At 44.8% G+C, this 14,858-nt stretch overlaps 1 protein-coding gene across 2 annotated transcripts in view; it reads right to left on the bottom strand.

Moving 5' to 3' along the window:
• The window catches only part of TTK (TTK protein kinase), a 75,165-nt gene that overhangs the window by 16,275 nt on the left and 44,032 nt on the right, over positions 1-14,858 (bottom strand). For both annotated transcript variants that reach the window (XM_040350005.1, XM_040350006.1), the window contains exons 12-14: positions 14,360-14,493; positions 10,890-11,019; positions 8,502-8,594 (exon numbers count right to left, since the gene is read on the bottom strand). In XM_040350005.1, the coding sequence (XP_040205939.1) occupies positions 8,502-8,594; positions 10,890-11,019; positions 14,360-14,493 (357 nt within the window). The remainder of the gene's footprint in view (positions 1-8,501; positions 8,595-10,889; positions 11,020-14,359; positions 14,494-14,858) is intronic.

Below are 14,858 nucleotides of genomic sequence, written 5' to 3'. Positions count from 1 at the left end.
CCAACAAATGGCAGAGCATTTAAGTGTTAAACACAACAGTGAAATCAGTCTGTATATACAGTAAAGTATGCTGGTTATAATCACAAGACAATTGCCCAAGGGGTTAATCCTCCACATTTTGTAAAAAGGCTGTTTGAATCTTCTTCTCTGATGCTCTTTTACAGGCTCCAATCCATCCGCTGATAGAACACAGCCAAGGGTGCTAGAGTTTTTTATTTGGGAGGGTGCCAATCAGCACTGTTCAGACAAAGTCAGGCGTCATGCAGCATTATACGACAGCCAGGAGTATGAAAACTCCTACGAGCTTTAACCTATGCTCAGCCAGACACTCATATACTGCTGATGAGAAAGGATATTAAGCAGTTTATATTTACTAAAATAATTGCATTTCCATGTTCTGTGGGCGAGCAGATATAGTGAATGCAGGGTCTGAGGTTTACTAACACTTTAACCAAGTAAAGCACCAAGCTATGTTTACAAGTGCAAGATAATCTCTCCAATGGATTGGACTGCAATATGTCGTCTCACTTTGAAATTTGAAAGCCTTTACATGTTACCAGTTTAGAATGCAGATCGCTGTGCCACTCCTATGCATATGTACAGGAGTGATGGCATCGGCCTTTCAAACACCTGGGACCAACGAACCCATAAAAGACCAGGTAAAGATCGATGCCCTGGCAGTGGTGACAGCGCACCGCTGGACGGCTTCTTTTGTAAGGTACATTTGTCTCAATGTGCTAGTATGCGGCACATTATGGTATAAACCTGCAGGAGGGCGGGTTTTTTTGGCCAGTTTACTGCTGCTTTCAGCTTGTAAGATGAGCAGCCCACCCATTCTGTGTGGCTTTGCAAGTAAAACCATGTCAGACTAGTCCCTTGTTAATATTTTGACATGTTAATCACATGATTTAAGCAGTCACCTTCCTCTCAGCCCTGAGCTATGCAGAGATCCTTTTTATGAAATCTCATAAGGTTTCATGAGTGAAACATGAAGCGTTTTATATTTTCAGTGCTAACACATGGAAATCCTTAACCCATCACAGTCAAAAATCACAACAAGCAATATATTTTTACAAGAAAAAAAAAAGAGATTTTTAATACAGCTTACCTGTAAAATCTTTTTCTTGGAGTACATCACGGGACACAGAGCGGCATTCATTACTATATGGGTTATATGGAGTACCTTCAGGTGTAGACACTGGCAATCTTCAAACAGGAAATGCCCCTCCCTATATAACCCCCTCCCATAGGAGGAGTACCTCAGTTTTGTAGCAAGCAGTATGCCTCCCAAAATGGTCCTCAAAAAGAGGGGTGGGAGCTCTGTGTCCCGTGATGTACTCCAAGAAAAAGATTTTACAGGTAAGCTGTATTAAAAATCTCTTTTTCTTTATCGTTACATCACGGGACACAGAGCGGCATTCATTACTATATGGGATGTCCCAAAGCAATGCTTACAATGAGGGGAGGGAGAACATCTCCAAGACAAAAGGATTTAATTTAGAGATATACTCAAATCATAATAAATCCAACTTATTTGAGAAAAATAATCTTAAATTTTAAATTTAACTCAAAAAAAAAAAGAGGAGCCCCCGGGATCCGAGGGTCTCAAACTGCAGCTTGCAGCACTGCCTGCCCGAAGGCAGTATCAGTATTCCTTCTTACGTCCAACTTGTAGAATTTTGTAAATGTGTGGACAGAAGACCAGGTTGCCGCCTTGCAAACTTGAGCCATAGAGATCTGGTGGTGTGCTGCCCAGGAGGCGCCCATGGCTCTAGTAGAATGAGCCTTTAATGATACTGGAGGAGGCAACCCTTTCAAGCCGTAGGCCTGAGTGATTAATTGCTTGCTCCACCTAGAAATGGTGGACTTTGCAGCTGCCTGCCCCTTCTTGGGCCCATCCGGTAGAATAAACAGCACATCTGTTTTTCGGATTTTCTCTGTAGCTTTAAGATAGGCCTTCATGGCCCTGACAATATCCAAGGTATGCAGCAACCCTTCCTTTCTGGAAGTAGGTTTAGGGAAGAAGGATGGTAATACCAAATCCTGGTTCAAATGAAAACTGGATATGACCTTCGGTAGGAAGGAAGGATGAGGGCGGAGAACGACCTTGTCCTTATGAAATATAAGATATGGTTCCTTACAGGATAAGGCTGCCAGTTCCGAAACTCTTCTTGCGGAAACTATGGCAACCAAAAATACCAACTTCCTTGTCAGTAGAACCAAAGGAACTTCAGCCAACGGCTCAAACGGTTGTTTCTGTAAACTTGACAGGACAAGATTTAAATCCCACGGACAAAGCGGGGATTTAACTGGAGGTTTAATACGTAAGACCCCTTGAAGGAAGGTCTTAACCAGCGAGTGGGTGGCCAGCGGCCGCTGAAACCACACTGACAGAGCAGAAATCTGTCCTTTGATTGTGCTTAATGCCAATCCTTTATCCACTCCTAGCTGGAGAAAACTTAAAACTCTATCAATGGTGAATTTGCGAGGAAGCCATAGCTTGGACTCACACCAGCCTACATAGGCCTTCCAGACCCTGTGATAAATCACCCTAGAGACCGGTTTCCTGGCTCTGATTAGGGTAGAGATTACCTTCTGAGACAGACCTCTACCCCTGAGAATCAAGGATTCAGCTTCCAGGCCGTCAAATTTAGATGCCGTAAGGCAGGGTGGAGGATCGGACCTTGCGATAGCAGGTCTGGCCTTAGAGGCAGAGTCCAAGGGTTTCCCACTACCATCCTTAGGATTAGTGAGTACCATGCCCTTCTGGGCCATGCTGGAGCTACCAGGATGACAGGTATGCGCTCCACCCTGATCCTGCGCAGCAGGCGGGGTAGTAACTGGAGCGGGGGAAACGCATAAAGAAGTTTGAACTGATGCCAAGGGCAAACCAGAGCATCGGTTCCGCAGGCCATCAGATCCCTTGACCGGGACATGAACCTGTCTAGCTTCTTGTTGAGTCTCGATGCCATGATATCCACGTCCGGCACTCCCCATCTTTGGCAGAGTGCTTGAAAGACCTGTGGATGCAGAGACCATTCCCCCGGCCATAGAGTCTGGCGGCTTAAGAAGTCCGCCTGAAAGTTGTCCACTCCGGGAATGAATATTGCCGATATGCAGGGCACATGAGCCTCTGCCCATAGGAGAATCAAGCTCACTTCTCTGAGCGGCCTGACTCCTGGTTCCCCCTTGGTGATTTATGTATGCCACTGCCGTGGCATTGTCTGATTGAATTCTCACCGGGAACCCCTGCAATTTCGACGTCCAAGCCCTGAGGGCTAGTCGAACAGCTCTGAGCTCCAAGATGTTGATGGGTAACAGCTTCTCTGGCTTTGCCCAAATACCTTGGCGAGTGGAACCCTCCACAATTGCTCCCCAGCCCGTCAGGCTGGCGTCTGTGGTCACTATCTTCCAAGCCACTGGGCTGAAAGACCTTCCCTTCAGTAGGTTCTGAGGGTCTAACCACCAACACAGACTTTGCCGGATTCTTGATGAGAGTGGCAACGGGATATCCAAGGCCTGTGGCCTTCTGCTCCATGCTGACAGGATGGCTGCCTGCAGGATGCGAGTGTGGCTCTGGGCGTATGGCACCGCCTCGAAGGTAGCCACCATCTTGCCTAGTAGTCTCATACATAGGCGAATAGTCGGTTCTTTCTTGCTTAGAACCAGTAGGATTAACACCTTGATGGCTTTGACCTTCCTCAGAGGTAGGAACACTCTTTGTTGTTCTGTGTCTAATCTCATGCCGAGATATTCCAATTGCCTTGTGGGCTGGAATGCTGACTTTTCCCGGTTTAGGACCCAGCCGAACCTCTCGAGGTATTGGACCGTGAGGGCCACTGCTCGCTCCAAGCCGGGAGACGAGTGGTCTATGACTAGGAGGTCGTCCAGGTATGCTAGGATCGTGACCCCTTGAATCCTTAGCTTGGCTAGGATTGGAGCTAGAACCTTCGTGAACACGCGGGGGGCCGTAGCCAACCCGAAGGGAAGCGCCACGAATTGGAAATGACGCGAAGCCACCATAAAGCGTAGATATCTTTGATGTGGCTGATAAATTGGAACATGAAGGTAGGCATCCTTTATGTCTATGGACGCCATGAAGTCGTCCTTTTGGAGTGTGGCAGCTGCTGACCGCACGGATTCCATCCGAAATGAGCGGACTTTTAAGTATGCATTTACCATCTTTAGGTCCAAAATTGGCCTGACATCTCCATTGGGCTTTGGGATGATGAATAGGTTGGAGTAGAAACCCAGTCCCTGTTCCAGGACTGGTACCTCTACTATTACTTCCTGGGAAAGTAGATGATCTAGAGCCGATCTTAATGCGGCTCCTTTCTCCAGATCGTTTGGAATCCTCGACTCCTGGAAATGAGGAGGAGGAAACCTTAGGAGCTCTAGCTTGTAGCCTGTGGCCACGGAAGACCGTACCCACTCGTCGGGAATGCTGGCTTCCCAAATCTCCGAAAAGAGTCGCAGCCTTCCCCCCACCTTCGTGGGTGGGGGCGCCCCTTCATAAGGTAGACTTGGGGGCTGGTTTTGCTGGTTTGCGAAACCACTGCCTCTTGCCTCTAACAGCCTGTCTTTGTGATCTGCTGTTGAAGCCGAAGTTTGCTCTTGCAGGAGGCCGTCGATACTGCTTGGCATTAGAGGGCCCCTGTCCAGGGGAGGACTGTCGTTTAAACGCAGGCCCCTGAACCTTCTTCTTAGTTGGCAAGAGAGTACTCTTGCCGTTTGAAATGGTCTGAATGTATTTATCTAGGTCTTCTCCGAAGAGCCGACCTCCATGGAAGGGGAACCCTACCAGGAGCTTCTTGCATGGGGGCTCAGCCTCCCAGCTTTTTAACCATAAGAGTCTTCTCATATGGATAAGGGATAACGATAAACGTGACGCTTGCTGGATAGAATCCTTGATAGCGTCTACCGTAAAACAAATGGCCTTAGGGACATCCGAAAATTCTTCTGCCTGCTCGGCAGGAATAAGTTCAAGCATTTGCTTAAATTGATCCGATAAAGCTTGAGCGACTCCAATCGCAGCCACGGCTGCCTGTACTACTGCCCCTGCAGCAGTGAAGGAGTTTTTAAGTAGTGCTTCCAAGCGTTTATCAACTGGATCCTTGAAAACCTGTATGTTTTCTACAGGGCATGTTAACGATTTGTTAACACATGAGATGGCTGCGTCTACTGCAGGAGAAGCCCATCTCTTGGAAAACTTTTCTTCCATAGGATACAAGACAGAAAATTTCTTAGGTGGTAAGAAAACCTTGTCTGGTTTGTTCCAATCTTGGAACAAGACTCCCTCCAATAGAGGATGGATCGGAAACACCGCACTGCTTTGAGGCGCCCTCAGTGAGCCCAAAGCTGAAACCGTCGATACCTGGAGATCTGGTATAGGCAGGTTGAATGCCTTATGGACCAAGTCCGTCAAGTCTTGAATCCACCAGCTCTCCCTCAGGGAGACTGCCCCAGACTCCTCTGTATCCGGATCATCGATCCCTGAACCTACTTGGTCCTTGTCCAAGAGGTCGTCCAATTCCCCAGAGGAAAGGACCTCCTCTTCCGAGGGTCCGTGCACGGGTGACGGAGATCTATTCCGCTTACTACCCCGCATAGCTGCGGCTATCATCTTTCCCATGCTTTTCTGCATCTCATTTAAAGAGGTGAGTAACACCTCCTCCGTGACCATCTTAGGATTGGGTTGACTCGCGTCAGCTCCAGCCCCCGATCCCGATGGCCCAAAGGCTCCCAGTGGGGAAAGCAGCGGCATAGCTCTATCCGAGACCTCAGACCCTGTGGGGGAATCCCCACCCTTTGTACCCTCTGATTTGTTCTTTGATGCCATGGTACAATACCGAGGTACACCTGCTACTTATTGGTACCTGGGACTTATAAATAGTTAAATGCCCAAACACCTGTTTGGGGAATAAAAAATGTTTCCTCTTCCCCAGATGGCACTTTTTTTTTTTTTTTTTTTCAATCTAGGCAAGAAAAAAAACATTCTATCCCCCTGAGTAGTATTGCCAAAGAAAAGACTATGAGATGGAAAAGAAAAAACAGCCTATTCCTAGGCTAAACCACAATCTTCTGAAGACTGTAGTATTCTTTCCGGCCACTGTGTGTCCTCGGCGCCCCGTGCTTTACTCCAGTCCTTCCTCCCTCAAACCATAGTATTGAATGAGCTGTGGTATCTAAGGAAGGGCCGCCCCTTCCTTAAATCACTGACCCGCCCTTCCCCCCCAGCAAAAACGGCGCCAAAATGCGCCTATAAACACGTGCACGCGCGCCCGCCGACGGGGGGGGTGTTTGGAAGGAAGGGCCTCTCTGTTCCTGCAGCCGCAGCCAGAAACACACGAGGAGGACAGCGTTTTGCCTGCCTTGCAGGCATGAGGAAAAGGACTGGATAGAGCATCGCCTGGAGGCTTGCAGGTAAGCATAGCTCTCTGACACACACATACATTTGTACACAAAAGGCCCCACTCACAGCTTTTCCAATACTACCAGGGAGGTCACTGTTTAAGGGGAATAACAACATATAGAGCCATCCTATCTTCATGATATGTGACTGGTTTGCCAGATGCAATGCATAACTTTTAGGCATGTCCCCTGTGACCTCCCAGAAAAAACTTGCTAAGAGCCAAGTTCCGCAAGTTTTCCCCTTACTTACCTGCTCCATGCCGCAGGACTTTGCAAAGCAAGAGGCCCAATCTTCCCCCATCTCCGTGGGGATGTCTAGACCTTCAGGCCCTGGGAACCTTCTTCTTCCATGAAGGATCCACTGTCCTGGGCCCATACAGCACCCTGGCAAACAGAAAACATTAGGCGCCCAAAGGTTTTCTAAGTTCTGGGCCCAGGGTCCAGCTCTCTTAAAAAGAAAGCATTATGGGCTATACCCCAAGGGTTTGGGGTCCGGTTACTGACCACTTTAGCGCTCAGGCTTTTTTGGACAGAACCGGTAGCTCACCTAATCCCAAGGATGCGGAGGCAAGCTAAACCATGACTAACACCTAAGACACTGGCGTAAAAAACTGAGGTACTCCTCCTATGGGAGGGGGTTATATAGGGAGGGGCATTTCCTGTTTGAAGATTGCCAGTGTCTACACCTGAAGGTACTCCATATAACCCATATAGTAATGAATGCCGCTCTGTGTCCCGTGATGTAACGATAAAGAAAAAAGCTTACATGAAGACTCAATCTTATCAGTTAATCAAGACAAATTGGCTAAGTGGCAATCACAGACTGAATATACTTGCCCTGCCAATTTTGACTTCATGCTTTTAAAATTCTAGTCTCTAAATACTGACTGCTACAGATGCCGCCTTGATTTGGTGGTAAATAATAGATCTCTTGATCAAAACTGGCACAAAATAGCAAAAAAAAAATAAAAAATCTTTAGATTTAGGTGTATATTTTTTTCCATTACCATAGCCTACTGCCAAAGAAGAATAATGAAAAAAGCCAATTTGTTTTTACGTCCAGAGTGCAGTCGCTTTTCTTCATAGTTGATTACTGCCAAAGAACTGAAAATATAAATTCTCTTGCTTCTGACAATCACAGTGATACCACATATGTGTAGGTTTGTACCCGTAGTATGAAGCAGAAACAATAGTGCGCATATTGCTTTTTCCTATCCTACCCAAAAACGGACACCAACAGTAATTTAACTTTTTTGTATTACTCTGGCCCCAACCTAGATCAAAACTCTGATCTAGCCCTTTTATCTTTATTTTTCTCTTACAATTCTTTCTCCATTCTAGAGTAGAGAAAATATAGGGGCGGGTTGTACAATGACTGATCACTGAAAGCCAGTCAGAGGCTAGGCTAGATGGCTCCTACGAGTCTTGGTGCTCTTAATGAGAACACAGTGTCTGTGCTGTAAACATGCTGCACAGTGCACTTCTAGTACAAACACAGGTACGCATACATGCACCCTGCAAATGAAGACCCTCTACTGTGAGGCTGCATATATGCGTATAGTTGGTGAGAAGGGGGGTTAAATATGGTAGCTCCAGAATACAATTTGCACAGGGCAAACAAGTATTTTGGGATATTTACAGATCATATATTTCGTCAGTCATGATACAAGGCCATCTTTAAAGGACAAGGCCTCAAGTCATAGTTTCATATAAAGCCATGTTCATATTGGTGCAATTTGACATCTCAAATCAGCAGCAATTGCCGGTAAAGGCACCGTCCTAATCGGTGCGAAGCCACAGCGGATTTCAAAAAGTAGTTTCTGTACTATTTTGCGATTTCAGGGTGCGATTCAGCTGAACTCGCACGGCTTCATTCCTGCAGCTCAGTGTGAACCTGGGCCATCAGTCACTTTAGTCAAGAGCATTCTTTTCTTATAGGCATTTATTTTAAAAGAATCTATGTGTGAAAAATTAGAATTTTTTTTATTTCCTCCGCAATCACCTACTTTTTTTCCCTAAATACTGAACAGGAAATACATTTCACATAGATATATGTTAGACATGTTGCAGAACCAAAAATCAGTGGTTACCTTGCTAGAGCCACCTGAACCGATTTGCTTTAAAACTGCATAAATTCTTCCTTTGACTACGATACAGTCATTAATTGCAATTGACGGCGTCATCTGATAAAAAAGTAGAGATTAGTTTAATCGGCAGCCAAGTTGCCCCCTCTTAACCACAGGGATCTGTCTATTATTGCCAAGTTCAGTGTTGCAAAATTTGCCACAACATTTTGAAACTCCACCAATATTCTAAAAATTATCTCCTTATCCCATTGAAAAAAATTACTACTGCCAAAAGTCTCATTTTCCCAACAAGCTGGAATGAATTTAAATGATTAAAAGCACTCCCTAAGTTTGTGCATGAACTGCAGTGTCACCCCAATACCAGATGTTGGCGAGAAAAGCCCTTTTCTCCTGCAGGTCACAAAGCCTTGTTCATACAGTATAAGGATATCATGTGCACAGGATGGGAGGGGGGGGGGGGGCTGCAGTATACCTGGTTTGACATGGGTTATCAGGAGTCACCACCACTTTGCCTTAAATGGTTAGGCGACGGTGTTTCCCTAAAGTTAACCTAAATTGCAAAACTTTGGCAAATACCATGGTTAACATTTTATTTAATTTTTTTAAAAAAAAGAAGGGTGCAGATCCAAGGGCTGCCATCTTGATTCTGGCAACTTGCCAAATTTCAGAATTTGTAGGTTCACAAGGAAGTACACCCATCATATGGGAGTGTGCAGTGAAATCAGATTAAAGAGGAGCCTGTACAATTATGCAAGACTGAAACTGACCACAGATAGATCGAAATTCTGCAGGTTCAGCAGGGAACAGGCAAATTTCAATCCATCTATGACCATATACCCCTAGAGAGGTGGTGATCTAATGATTGGCTTCCCACCAGTAAGAATGTTGGAAAAATTTCCTTTGATCAGCATGCTGCAGCCGGTCAACTAAAGCTCTGATCAGTGTATCCCGGTGGAGAGTCCCTGCTTTCAGAATACAATAGTGCAGCAAGGAGGATTCCTTCACTCACCTTTTCCTCAGCTTCCACCCATAGCACCTACACAGTAGGCACAGATGAGAACATCTTCCTTGTGCCAAGATCTGGGGAGGGTAGAGTATCCCAAATCTCAGAGAAGATGCTCTCAGCATGGTTCTACACTGTTCATGTCTTCTTGCAAAGACTTGGCTTATTCACTATTCCCTGAGATCTCATTGGCAGGACGACATCACCCCCTACACTAGAAAGCCAGAGGGAAAAAAAGAATAGTCTTTCCGCCTTTTTTGCAGTCTGAGTAGGAGGGGTAGGGAGGTGGATACATTTAAACCTTTTTGCTGCCATTATGGCACACATACTATATACAATTTTTTTTCACATGAAGAACTACAAAATACGATATTTTTAACTTTGCTGGCTGTGGTAGGGGTAGCGTGGTGCGGTGCACGGTTTAGTGCATCACACGACTCCTTTTGTTTTGTACAAACTTTATTTGAAATGTACACTTCATTCATGGTGCCGTCGTACAATCATGTGATTTGGTACAGTGCGCTGTGATAAAATGCAGCATGTCTGCATTTTAGTGGCTACGTTGCAGTGTGAATGGAACACAGAGGATACAATAGCTTGTTTGTCAGACGTTTTACAAAGCAGTACTGAATAGTGTGAATTCGTTTTAATTTGTGCCTCAATTGTAGTTTTTGTACCAAACATGCACGTCTGCATTAAGGGCGTGTCAATTTTTTTACCTTAAGGGCACTTTCACACTGAGGCGTTGGCGGTAAAGCGCCACAATTTTTTAGCAGTGCTTTAGCGTAGTTTTAGAACTTTTCGGCCGCTAGCAGGGCGACTTTAACCCTCGCTAGCAGCCAAAAAAGGGTTAAAAGCACCACTGCCCATTGATTTCAAAGGGCAGGAGCGGTAGATACACTGCGCCTAAAGCACCTCAAAGATCTTGCTCGTCTTCTTAGCATCCAGCCAGCGCACAGCTATAGTCTAAACGTGAACACACTGGAGTGACAGGAGAGGCGCTTTACAGGTGCCATCTTTAGCGATATAGTGCCTGTAAAGCACCCAAGTGTGAAAGTAGCCTAAATGTTCTTGCCATCACGGGGGGGCTCTGGGTACTCTGGCACTTTAGACCGCAGGGGGCAGGAAGAAATGTTAATGCACGATATGCAAAGCACTGTGTAATGGTTTGCCCAATATACTGCATATACCTGAAATAAATACAACCTGCTACAGTAGTTGGGAATTTTTTACATGCTGACACTGCCACAATAGTCATGATGGCGGCAGCAAAAGTGAAAGTTTAGACCTTGCACTCAATGAAGCAATGTTTCCATCAATTAAGCAGAACGAAACTAGATCACAGAATACACACAGATGTATGTGTACTATGAGGAGAAATACATTACCGGGAAAGCTGAAGGCTGCAGAATAGAATTGGCTGGAGTATGTGGGTGGTTATAACTGGGTAAGTTGTTACATGGAGTAGAAAGCATTGAAGCAGGTCTCAGTGGGTCTTTTACAACAGGCGTTCTGAAACTAAAACCATAAGAATAATGTAGGGTTTAAAAAAAAAAACAAAAAAAAAAAAACAAAACAAACACAACACGTAAAAACAACTTTAAAATATTCTGGTATCCAAAGCGCACAAAACAAAATGTCATAACAATTACGCCACCCAAGTGAAACCTAAGGTGTTGCCAACATCCCTATAATTAAAAAAAAAAAAAAAAAGACTCCTATAATACATTGGCACTTTAAAGGGCAACTCAAATATGTATAGTAAAATATAAAGTTTTATTCATATACAGGAGATAAAAAGATTGGTGCATACATCCCCATAGAACATTCCAAATGTCATAAGTTCCTTTCTACAGAATGACTTGCATGTCCATTGAAAAAGCAGCAAAATGCTACTATACTCAGAGCTCAAAATTTATAAGTCCTGAGTTACTAGCCAGGCCTTAAGAGTTACTCACCACCAGTTGCCCAACCAACAACTGCCCTGTCCCTAAACCCTCAAATTATCTAATGAAATGATACTGTTAATATTTATGACTTCTGTATAAAATGTTTAAGTTCTTTCAGTGATACTAAAGTCTTCCCCCCCCCCCTTTTTAAAAGAACAAACCTGTTATACTTGCTTACAGTGGTTTTGCACAGAGCAGCCCAGAGCCTCCTCTTCTCCCTTCCCGGCGCTCCCGGCCCCTCCTTTCTGTCGAATGCCACCACAGCAAGCAGCTTGCTATGACGGCACCCAAGCCAAGCAACTGTTCTGTGTCTCAATTCAGACATGGAGCTGCAGTTTGCCCTGCCCCCCCCCCCCCTCTTGCCTCATTGGCTAACTAAATGACAGCAGCAGGAACCAATAGCGCCGCTGCTGTGTCTCAGCCAAATCAGGATGGAGAGTCCTGCAAAGCAGAGGCACTCGTGCACACCACTGGATCAAGATGGGGCTCAGGTAAGCATTAAAATGCATTAAAAAAATCTGCCTTTTACAGCCACTTTAAACATTAACATAAAACAATGTAAACATAAAAAAGGAAAAAAAAATACATGCTTTACATCAATAGGGAAACATATAAAGCGTAGCTGCTCAAACCTTTTATAAACCATTATATATAGCATTAAAAAAATAAAACCAATGAATGACAATTTGACTGATTTAGGATGCAGAAAGACTTACAGCGGACAGGGAAGCAGGAGCTGCCAAAGTTAGCGTTTGTTACCACAACACTTCATATGCCCGATATGTGCCTGCTCTACAATGTACTTGTATAAGTATCCTGTTGTTTGTATTGCTTTTTTTTGGGGGTGAAATCCCTGGTGATCCTGCCAGTCCATCTGCTTTCCCAATAAAAATTGACCACACTAATCAGGATAACACCGTTTACCTGAAGAAGTTGTCGCCCTTGGAAACGTGTTGCGGCCCGCTCCCGCCCTGATTTGGTCTCTTGATAGGTGGGAGAGCTGGAGACACTGCTGGTTATATACCTCCATTCGGCAGGTCTGAACTTATCCCCACTAGTCTTCTCATCCATTGAGATGGCTGACTGCTTGGAGTGGGGATCCACATCCACCCTGCATGCAGCTTACAAGATACACTTGCATAAAAGTATCTGAATAAATTGTTACTTGCTTTTACCATCACACTGACCCAGGTGCCCTCTTTCTGCCATTTTTTTTAGAAGAACACACTGGTCAGTTCTCTATCCATGCTGGGAACTCCATGTACCCTCTAATGATAAGACTTGTCCTGACATGCTCCCACTGCACACATTCACTGGGAAGCTCAGTTTGCCACTGCATCTCCTCCCTCCAACTTTTATGCAGCCAAGAACAGAGGGGTGAGTCTATTTATAATGTTTTTTTTTTTATATATCTAAACCAAAATTGTTTTGCTATTCATTTCTATTTTAAACTGAATGGGTTGTTTTACAAGGTGCTCATTTACAGTCACTTTTCCCATTAACAAGCTGGTGATTGGTTGGTAGGCAGTCCGAGCAACCAATCACTCGCTTAATAGGGAAAGTAAACTTTGTCAGCTCCCGCCCAACTCCTTTCCTCACCTCATCTAGTTTTGTGGACACCGGCTGTATGCCAGGCCTAGGGTGGGACAAGGTCAATTAGTGTCCAAAGCGAAGATGCCAAATTGCACCTCCCCGCCTGGACACAAGAATTACCCCCAGCATAGATGTCCCCGGATGCCATAATACCTCCCAGTAAGGATGAGCTTTGGAGCGTTCGCACACCCCAAGTGCAGAGCCCACCAGGAAGTTGGCACTGCGCTAATCACAGGCAGGGAGACATTTCCTGATCTCTGCAGCCACGCATCGGGACAATGTCTCACTGCCTGTGATTAGCGCAGCACAGTGCCGACTTCCTGGCAGGCCCTGCATGTGGGGGGGTGGGAACACGCCGGAGCTCATCCTTACCTCCCAGCATACAACAGAATACCTCCCAATGCATGTGGGGTGTTAGATGACTAAAACTGCCCTCCCCACCGGCATAATGCGAGCAGAAATTTGAGGGCTGCTATACGGATGGAAAAAAAAAAAACACACAGCCTGCATTTTACGAATGGGCCTAAAATATCAGTCTTGCTGTGCATAATCCTGCAGAGTATACCGAACAGTGGATAGTGATATTCACTCTCCAATACAAATAAGCTCCTTAGATCACAGTCAGCTAGAGATTATGTTTTTGGATTGTGGTAGAAAGCCAGAGCACAATGAGGAAGTCCAGACAAACATTGGAAAGAAAAATGTCATTCCAATATTGTCCCCTGTAGGAACTGAAACAAGGATCACAAGAGCACCATGAATCATGCCTACTGAGTTCAACCAGTAGCAAAATATATAAAAATGAAAATCTGGGCCTTAAACACAATTATATAATGATAAAATAATAAATTGCAATTTTGCCAAGCCCCATCTAACACTGGATGTTTTTGCAGCTGCTTCTAGGAGGCGTCGGGTGTTTTTTCCTGCCTCCAAACTCCCATATGCTTTTAGCAGCACAGTGGAAGGGGCTTCTGGGCAGAAAAAATGCTTGACACTAAACGCATCTAAATGCACTTGAGCATTAATTCATTTCCATGGGCAGAATCAATTACTCTGGCCAACAAAATGAACGCCCATTCTCTTGCTATAGACACTTTTACAAGCGTCCAGACTTTTTTCTGCCAAATCATTGCTGCCAGGAGGAAAGGCTTCTAGGGAGCATTTCCAAAACATCCTGTGTGCATGCAGCCTAATGTTTAGCAATGTGCAACTTACATGTTCCAAATATTGATAAAAATGTAAAAACATTCATGTTAACAAGTAGGGGCATATACATAACATTTTCAATTTAGAGAGTCTTCTTTATTGGAAATTACCAGTTCATATAATCCTCCTGTGGTTTGGCAGGTGTCCTGCAGGTTAAAACAGGTTCACATTTAGATACTGCCACTGGTGGTAATACCCTTCTGGCAGCTGGAAAAACACTGGGGTCCATACTCTTTCGCTTGCCCTAAAACAGAAAAAAAATTGCTCAAATTAACACATGGGCGCAAAACTTTTAAATGAACGGCCAGTAATGATTCACCAAAACTGGTAAGGAAATGCAATTTCAGACTTTAGGCCTCACGCACACTAGCAGTCCTGGGTTTAGCTTTTCTAAGCACAGGAGAAGCCACCTGGGAAGTATAGATTTGCAGATTATGCTTCCCAGATCACTTTCCTGAGTTAGAGGTTTTCGCTTTAAAAGCATGTTTATTCACATTTGGGCGTGTTTAAATTCATTTACATGCCACCCAACACAGGTAAATTCACATTGTGAATGGTATCGTAATAAAAACAAAATTCCATGCATGTAGAAAACATCCTCTAAATGCA

Source organism: Rana temporaria, chromosome 4 (assembly GCF_905171775.1).
Source record: "Rana temporaria chromosome 4, aRanTem1.1, whole genome shotgun sequence".
Lineage (NCBI taxonomy): Eukaryota > Metazoa > Chordata > Amphibia > Anura > Ranidae > Rana > Rana temporaria.
This window is presented reverse-complemented; position numbering and strand designations above follow the sequence as displayed.